At 28.5% G+C, this 10083-nt stretch overlaps 1 protein-coding gene across 1 annotated transcript in view; it reads right to left on the bottom strand.

Moving 5' to 3' along the window:
* LOC119674011 (protein preli-like) overlaps positions 1-1592 on the bottom strand; it is a 1903-nt gene extending 311 nt beyond the window's left edge. Inside the window, exons 1-4 of the mRNA XM_038085132.1 lie at positions 1412-1592; positions 1018-1342; positions 742-955; positions 4-127 (exon numbers count right to left, since the gene is read on the bottom strand). Coding sequence (XP_037941060.1) covers positions 4-127; positions 742-955; positions 1018-1115 — 436 coding nt within the window. The 5' untranslated portion in view covers positions 1116-1342; positions 1412-1592. The remainder of the gene's footprint in view (positions 1-3; positions 128-741; positions 956-1017; positions 1343-1411) is intronic.
* Positions 1593-10083: the final 8491 nt, after the last annotated feature.

Below are 10083 nucleotides of genomic sequence, written 5' to 3'. Positions count from 1 at the left end.
AACGTTCAATACCAAAAGCACGTATTGCACGCGAAAAACCGAACACTTGCGAACTAATGAAGGCTTTTCTTACTGCTAGTGTGCGTCCATCTGATAACTCGCTGTACTCAACTATTTCATCCACTTTCTGAAAAATGGAAAATTTACTAATAAATAGAGTAAAACATTTTTGTTACATAATTATCTTATACATAATATAAATTATTTTTAAACTTAATATTACTGTCTGAAAATTCAGATAACACCCAAAGAAAGATCTGGCCTAAGCAGATTCTTGTTGTGAATATTATCATGTCATATTTAAATATTTTTGCTTTTTAAATAAAAATAAAATTGAAATAGAATAAAATTTTAAAGTTATTAATATACACTAAGTTCAATTATTTGTACTAATATAATGAGATATATCGTAGGTATCATTCTCTTGAGCTATGTACGAATACAGTACTAACTATAAAACTTCCCATTAAATTTTTGTAAGAGTCCAAAGGTCACGTACGTTAATATTATTAATATTTTATGCATAGAAACTGTTTCTATACAAAATATATATACATAGAAATTGAAAAACATTAAAAAAATTCAATTTACTGCTTTATAAATTCTAGAATCTATAACTTTAAATTTAAATAAATAAAAAATCGAATACTAAATAAGTTATTAAGATTAAATTCACACGTCTCTTCTTACCCTTACAACATCTAAAACGTGGAATTTTAAGAAACTTATTCACCAGCTTACCATTATTTTTTTAAAACCTATATTTCTTGTAAAAGTAATTAGCGTTTTCTTTTTTGGATCGAGTACTGAATCTTCTATAATTTTAACTGGCACATTCTTATAAAATCGCTCTCCCCATTTAGGTACTGGATTGGTTTTAGACAACAAACGCCGAGAATATAGTTTGCCTTCCCGTACTTCTCGACGAATAGTATCCTCCGTGAGAACATGTGAGCTGCAAATAAAAATTATTTATGTAAGTTATATGCGACATACGAAAAAACGATTACCATTTACCTTGAGGGATTCGGATAACGATTCCAGTAAGCAACAACAACTTCTCTCCAAGTGTAATCAAACACTGTTTCCATTTTATATTGTGATGCGGTGCTCATTATTGGATTTTTACTTTTATTTATGTATAAGACCAGCTCAAATTATGTTATTAATGTTTACTGACATGGAATTTTAAATTAATTTTTCTTTAGTTTCGTCTGAGTTAATAAATGCAATTGTTCCATGTAAATGTTTCTTACAAGTTCGATAACTTTATGAACCGGCTAACACTTTCGCTACTGTTATGCAGTTTGTCCCTGAACTAAATTAATTAAAAATAGCAAAACTGCAAAATAAGAGACAATAAAAGAACAAATTAAGTTAAAAATTTATGAGAATTAAGTGCATAATTTACATTAATTCAAAGTCGGGTGTTTAGCAGCAATGCTACTAAAACATCCGCTAACAGTTGTATTAATTTATTTTTTCATTTCACGGCTTTTTAACAAAACCGCACACTCTCACTTTTAGTATAAAATAATTTTGAAAATTCCCTATCAATAAAGAAACGTGATCAAATACATGCAATGAACAGAATTAAAATTTTGACATTTTCTCTTACATCAAATTTATCAATTTGTGTATTAATGGTGCTGCCATATAATTATTATTTAATTGTTTGGAAATGGGCAAATTTCTAAATCGTCTCTAATATATAAAATAGAGACGATGTATTGAATTGTAAATAATTGACAAATAAAAATACATTAACCTTTGTGTTTTGAAAGACAACACCAACAAAATCACATGATATATCAAATGCAACTATGAAATTGTTTCTGATTTTTGTGAATATGCCACCTTTATCGATTAGTAGTGGCAAAGATAGTTTCTCTATATTATTTACAATTGCAGAAAAACACATATTGTAAATAATATATTTTAAAACATTGCCATTTACAAATTTTACTTAATAATTTATTTATAAAATTTCCTGAAAAAATATTAAAGAAAAAAGTGTGCTATGTATTTAAAACGATAATTAATCCAAATTTTTGTTAATTTATGTGAACTTTTAAAAATTGTGAACTGTGAATTGTTGTTTTTGTTTTTTGATTTCAGATGTCAGTTTAAAATTTTTGAGAGCTAAAATTACAATAACTCTCGTGTGAATACAGTATAAAATGTTGAAATTACTTTTAACTTACTAAAAACACTTTAACTTCATCTGGCATGTGTACTTGTTATTATTAGTGGTTAATGTATTCAACATACAAATTGCATATACTAGTTAGCGCTAGATAGCGTGCGTAGTTTTTTGTTAATGAAATTAATGTAATAGTTTACAACTTTCAATTTCAATATTTAAAGGTATGAGTTATGTTGGTTTAAAGCGCAGTGGAGAAAATTCCACAAATTACATGGCTTCACTATAATCTATTAGCAAATGTATCTCATTTTATTCGTTATATAATTTGGCTGTATTTATAATATGATAAATATGTGTTTAAGGTAACGATAGCATTACTAAGTTAATTTAAATATTTGATTAATTTGTTAGGGTTTTAACATATTTACTTCTACAAATGTTGTTGTGCCTATATTTTTTTGATTTATTGTACGCAAACATACCCAAAACAGCGGAAATATTTTGTCATTATAAGATCTTCATGATTCTGTGAAATCACTTTCACATTCTATAGAATTTTACTGTTGTCTTGTACAAGGGCGGTTTGATAAGTCAGTGACTTTTTGAATATCCTGCACAGTTACTCCAAATGCAACAGTGCTGCCATCAGCTGTAATCTACTAGTGGGCAACTTTCTAATTTTGAGCAAGCTACATCGTTCAGTTGGTGTTTTATAGCCGTTCAAAGCAGACAACCTCGTGACTTTTTACGAAAATGGAAAAAATTAAATTTCGTGTGCGGATTAAGCATTCGTGGCCAAAATCCACGAATTGGAATACGAACTGCTACCCCATCCAGCATATTCTCCAGATTTAATCCCCTGCGACTATTTTCTGTTTGCAAAAAGAAATGGCTGGGCGGTAAGAGATTTCAGTCGAATCGAAGAAAGAAGAAGAGATTTGAGAAAACCTATTAATTGGAGGGAATAAGAAAATTAGAAAAACGCTGGACTAAATGTATCGAGCTAAAAGGTGATTATGTAGAAAAATAAAATATTTATCTACCGAAAAAAGTTTGTTTTATTCAAAAAGTCACTGACTTATCAAACCGCCCTCGTATATTATAATGTGACCATATATGTAGTTATATTTCTATCAGTTGTATAAAATAACTATATATTACAGCAATAATAATTATAGTATTAAAAGTACGACGGAATCGTTCACAAAATATTTTTATTTTGCAGTAAATGGAATCATCGAAAACCAACGTGTGAGACTTGAACCCACTAAACCACCTCTTAGGAATGAAATGAGAAGATTTTCAAAGCAATGAGGAAAATTCATTCCAATAGACGAGAGAGAGAGAAAAGAGTGAATAGATTTAATACCTAGCTAGGTTCACCTAAATCAGAAAGCATGGGCATAAAATAGGGAGATGGGGAGGTGGTGAAGGGGATAAGGATATAGCACAAGCGCGGAGGTACTAAGATGAACTCTGTGACCAGAGTCACGAGAGCCACGGTTATATAGAGCAATGATGGAAGGATCGGAGTTCCAAATGATGGAAGGACCGGAGAGACTTCACAAAATGATTAAGTGATTAATAAAGTCACATATTTATAATATTCATAGTCAAAACATGCCTTTGTCAATATGTGTTTATAAAACATATTCAATATAAATTGTTTAGAGTTTGACCAAAAAGAGTGCTGGAGAAAAAATGTTTTCAGATTTGTTCAAAGTTTGTTTAAAATGTGTATTATAAATATATAATAATGCAAAATATTTGAAATATGATTTTTTCTGTTTTAAAGTAGTTAAAATACATAGACGAAATTCTTTGATTAGAGTTCAGTTTCTTTCTCATCTAGAGAACCACAACCAACACATAGGTTGTTAGAGAGTATACAGAGTTCTATTACAAGCCTTCTTAATACGCAGTAGCCTGTCAACACCGCAATTGAAGCAACTAACTGGTAAGTCTTTTATCCAGTTTGGATAAGAAAAATCTTGTGATCTGTCAAAAACCTTTACCTACCCAACTTTATATTGCTACTTTGAGTTTAATTACCAATTAAACGTAATTATCGTTATCAAATTTATCTGATTGAATAATTAGAGTTCCATTATCAAGAAACGACTTTTCAGAAACTAGCGACTTGAACATCTGATTTGTAAACCTTTTGCTGCCCTTAAATAGGTCAAATGATTGTTCTTTGAGAATGACAAGTGCTTCACGAAAGCCATGGTTGGGATTATTATGTGCATATCAAACCATACGTTCAACACGAATAACAAGTTACCATACATTCGTAATGACAATAATAAGTATCAAGTTCATTATAAATATATAACATTTTCAATGTTTAAACTAACCTCTGCTTAAAAGCATTACCACAAATGGTTTAATATATAGAACAGCTATAAACATCAATGAGAATGAAAAAGAGTTATTAGAATACAATATTTCATTGTACATACATATATCCTGAAAAAGTGAAGGCACATGAGCGCTCAACAGCTATGTACCCATGTCTAACAATTGTTAGTTTAATTTTTTTATTTAAAAAAAAAATTTATTAATTTCTTTTCAATGTTAAACATTTTCAACGTAAATATCCTTAAAACTTTGTTAAATAATGAATATTAACTGTAAACAATCTGCCATAAATTGTTTTCGACGCTGAACTGCTCATTTAGTAAATATTTAACTTTACTAACAAAAAGTATCTGTTGTGTTTGGCAACCTAATTAAATTTATTAATATTCTTTCAAAAAATCAATATAAAAAATAAAATTACCATGAAAATTGTTACAACCAGGGAGGAGGAGAGCATGCAAATGTCAAAACTGTTAGTGCACTGTAATTGCTTTTCATTGGTTTTCGAGTTTCCTCTTTCAAATGGGTCACCTTATTTTAATAATTTGTTGCCTGCCCCTATTCAGAAATATAGGTTGCCTGCATTAACCGCATGTTGGCTAGTGGTTCGGGGGTTCGGAGGTTGTGGTAGCGGAATATGTGATTAATGTTCTTGTTTTTTACTATATTGATTATTGGAATTCACCGTTTATTCATTGACAAATTACCACTAAACAGCACCACATGTGTTTTGGAAGACCTTTTATGTAATTGACATTGACATTACACTTATCTGTCCATATATTCCATATATATATATATATATTGTAGTGTTATAACTGCGGAAGACTTTGTGTTCTAGTTGACACTTTTTCTGTTTTGATTTTTATTTTATCAGTTAACTAACTTTACGGTTTTTTTCTAATCAGTTGGGAAAATTCGGAATTTTTAATACATAAAAAATAGAGAAAGATATTGATACAAAGATATAATAATACATATATATAATAACTATTGATGGGAAGATATGCTTATACCAGTACACTCCACATTTATAATTATTTATTAATTTTAAACAGCAAAATAGGGTAATCTTTGTCGAAAAGCAAATTTATTATTTTTTTTAGAAATAAACCATATAGGACAAATATTTTACTTTCGTTTCGCTTAATTTAAGCGATCTATCTTGAAAATGAACATTGACAATTTATTGAATTACATAATTTTGAATTTTAAATAAATATTACTACATAACATATAAAAGTTTTATCGAAAATGATATAGTGGGTGATTTCCTTACAATATCATGAAACACGTAACATACTACTTAGATACAATTATAGCAAATTAACTCAGAGATCAGTCAAATAATCAAATAAATAGCAGGAGAACGTGTGGAAAATATTCAATACTTCGAATAATTTGGCAGTGACCTAACTCCGAAAGGTGGTATTATAAAATTTTATTAAAATCAACAATTCGGCATTTTACTGGGCTAATACTATTATAGTTTAATACTCGTTGGTTGGTTGGTCACTCCCCAAGAGTCTAATTTGAGCTTCCGCACAGTTTTTCTGGTACAGCTTCACTAGCAACTGATTATACAGTAGTTTATCAAAGCATTACTGTTAGATTAAATCTATGCGGTCTAAGAACTTCTAACGATCGTTTATATTAATTACCACTAACTAGCCAAGATTATTAAAGAGATATTTAAAAAAAGTTATTTCTTCTATCTAATTGTAGCTATAACGTTAAATATTGTGCGGAATTCCTGTTTTGAAAGCAGTCAGTCAGTCTGTAGAGATTCCTTTTATTGCTGTTAATTAGGGATAATGTTGCTTTCAGGTGTAAATCAGATGTTAAAGCTTGCATATATAATGCGCCAAAAGGAGAACACAAAATTAAAAAATTAAGGATATCCATAAAGCAGACTATAAATAATGACAGCGAAATGTGATATCTGACAAAAATTACAAAAATTGTCTTAAGCTTTTGTCAGTAAGTGGTTGAGTAATATAATCGGCATCTGATGTCATCGCAACGTACCGTACCCTTGTGGCAATTGTAAAAACAAAGAACGGTCCAGAAAGAAATAATTTGCAGGAAATATAATTGATCTGGATATTTTCGGATATCCTTATGCAGCGAGAGTAGAGTAAGTCTCAGGATGATGTGGTGAAGGAGTGTCAATATGGAGACTAGCAATATCGTTAATATACTAAGACCATGTCATCAATTAATAATTATTTTTATTAGATGATGTTGTGTTTGTGTATTGGCATTAAATTTATTGCATAAAGGAGCTCCTAATATAATTTCAAGACAGTAATCCTTTATATAAGAAATCTTAAGCACTACGGTCCACCAAATCTTCAATAGTACAATAACCACTATTCAGTTAAAACAATCAACTTTTATTGTCAGAATTAACTGTTTGACCCTGTATTTAAAGTTGATTTTTTATCGATTTATTTTTGTTGAATATTACATAAAAAAACTAATAAGCTTGAAAACTTAAACAAATAAGCACCTAACACAGTTGTGACAACTTTCATTGAGGCAAATAGAATTTTAATATTCGCATGCGCAGTAAAAAGCCCGGCATTTTTTCATTGCAGGCAATTGGTATGGCCCTATACGAAATAGTTTAGATCTTCAGTCTGAAATTAACGGTTCCGTGTTGTGTCTACGATTGTATTAGAATTAGTTTTTAAGCTGTAAATATGTTTTCTTAACTTTTCGATTATAAGTTCGGGTGTCAGTTTTTGTTTATATAGTGCAATATAAAAAAAAATAAATATATTTATTCGAATCTCATTGGTTGACCAAGAACAATAAATTGATTTATGTAAGTTGCAATGTCTTTCATGAGTTGCAAAATTATTGAATAAATTTAATTGGATTTATTGAAATTTTTAATAATGAATGTTATTTGCCCTGCAGTGCGTGTTGCATGTTCACCACATAATTAAAATTAAATTATCTTCATAAAAAACCGAGTGTTATTTATGATTCTAATGATACGTATAGTTTATACAAATACGGCTATTATTATGAACATTTTGTCATATATACTTTATGAAACTTATGACGATATAGGTATATTGGAATTCATATCACTCGTTCTAAAGCAAAAATAGTTTAATATTATTTTAATTTACCCCTAATGTAAATAAATGTTAATCTACACGTGATTGCTGTAAATATGTGCAATGAAAATAAAAATGAAGTTTATAGAAAATATATTTAAAAAAAATATTTTGGAATAATTAATTGTTATTTGAATAAAAATACTCTGATTGAATACATAGATTTGAAAGTAAACTGAAGAAAAATTTTTAAATTAAAATGATGAGTTTGCACAATGTGATATATGAGCCTACTTTAATAGAAAATGTTTATATAAAGATTTTCAATAGAAATTTTAAGTTCATATAGCTCTCGAATTCATTTCTTGTGAAACTATTATTTTTAAACTGTTACCCGTATTATTTTATTAGTCTATAACGTATAAACCCATTAGTATGCATTAATTCATGAAATTGGTTAAAGTTTTTTAATATTAATTCAATGTCATTCCAAAACTTTTTTTTCGAATCAAATGAAAATCTATCGGCAAATATATATATATATTTAATCCTTTAACTCCTAGGAGGAGCATAGGGCCGCAACAAATATCTTCCACTCGGTACAATTGGTGGCCAATAGCTTCAACTCTCCTATTATTATTTATTGTGCCAAATATAACGTTATGTAAATACTTTTAGCACTCAAGTTCTTTCTACTTAGAATTGTTCATGTATGAACTTAATCTAAAACGTGTTTAAGACAATCCCGCATAAACAAAAGATTCAATTGAAAACTACAGAGCCGAGAAGATCGATAAAATATCCAGTCAAAGGAGACTTACATCCCGCATAATGCCGCATAAACAAAGGATACAATTAACGGATGCAGGCCATATAAGATTGATAAAATATCCAATCGAAGAAGACTAACATTCTGTCAATATATATCATTATATATTCAACGTTCAAAATAGTAGTTGAACGATAGAAACAATAATTGTTTAAGAATAGTGTTATTTATATGAAACCTATAATTTTATTTATTAAACATTACTATTGCATATAATGCTGGTAATTAAAATTTATATTCATATTTAAAATATAACAAAGCAACTTATACCTTTTTTTATTCAAAATGCGTTGACCTTTGATTTAAGGTAGTATTTAATTGTTTGATTGATTGTAAAATAATAAATATGATGGTTGCTATATATGTGAGCAGAGAATAAGAAATTGAGCAAATGTTCAACCTATGTATTAAATTCTAATAATTTATTACATTATTTATTTATAAGTAGGTTTTTTTTCAAACAGTAGTGAACTACAACAATAAAAATTTATTTTATTTTTGCCAAATACCCATCATTAGTGGACTTGGAAATAATTCTTGTATTTAATTATTCGTAAATAATTTTTTTTTTTCGTGAGACTGCAACTACCAGGAATTGAACTCGTGTCCTGCCAAATTTGAAGCTCAGAGTCAGCGCTCTTTAACCAACTGACCCAAAGCCGAACTTGACTTTTTATGTTCGCACATTTTTCTGAAGTTTTGTTAATTTGCTGTGAAAGTTTTATTAAAAAATTCACTTGCTGTGTTTATATTAAAACGAATCCATAAACCAGCTTTAGAATAATTGAATTAATTAATCATGTTTTTATTTTTAATTATTAAATTTCAATACTTTTCTGTTTGTAGAGGTATTATTTGTTGCATGATTTATATACTCTTTCTTATGTTTAGAACGTGATCTAGGAACCTTTTTATCGTATAAACTAATTATATTTTTGGTCACAGCTTGTAAAAATAAAATAGTTACAACAGTTTATAATTAATACTGTTCTTATACTTGTACTAAAAGTGATAAGAATGAATTATAATTTCATTGAATCTTAGAAGGAGTCTTAGAAAAATCGAATGAGAATTATTTGTCAAATATTAAAACTTAAGCTAATCCGTACAATTCATTTGGGTTCCCACCAAATATGCTATTAATCAATGATTTCTTAACTGAGCGCGTCCCTATTTACTACCTTTCAAAAATAAAATTAAAATACACTGACATCTGCATATTCTGTAATATGCAATCATTATATTCAATAAATGATGTCAATCTGAATTTCACATAATTAAACAAAGTGATTCTTGAATCATGAATTGTTGTTAGGTTAGAGCAATGGACTTCATTTTTCCGCCTAGCTTCAGATAATTTCTCTACCACCCCCTTCTATAAAGAATGTGATAATAAATTAATAAGAATAACAATATTTAATAGCTAACATTAGAACGTTGCATCTTACAAAATAAAACAAAAAAATCTTATGGGATTATTGGAAGTGCTTAACAAACGAAAAATTTCTATATATTAGTAAAATGAGTTCTTTAAGAAGTTCTAAAAAGTTTGACTTTTAAAATAATTTAAAATGAAATCCATTATTAATTTAAACTTGAAAGCATGCTTGATGCTCTCCACATTAATAACTTGAAAAGTGTTGAGAGAGGAAAAAAGCATTGCAGCATTAAAAATT

The sequence above is a fragment of the Teleopsis dalmanni genome, chromosome 2 (genome assembly GCF_002237135.1).
Source record: "Teleopsis dalmanni isolate 2A chromosome 2, ASM223713v2, whole genome shotgun sequence".
NCBI lineage: Eukaryota > Metazoa > Arthropoda > Insecta > Diptera > Diopsidae > Teleopsis > Teleopsis dalmanni.
This window is presented reverse-complemented; position numbering and strand designations above follow the sequence as displayed.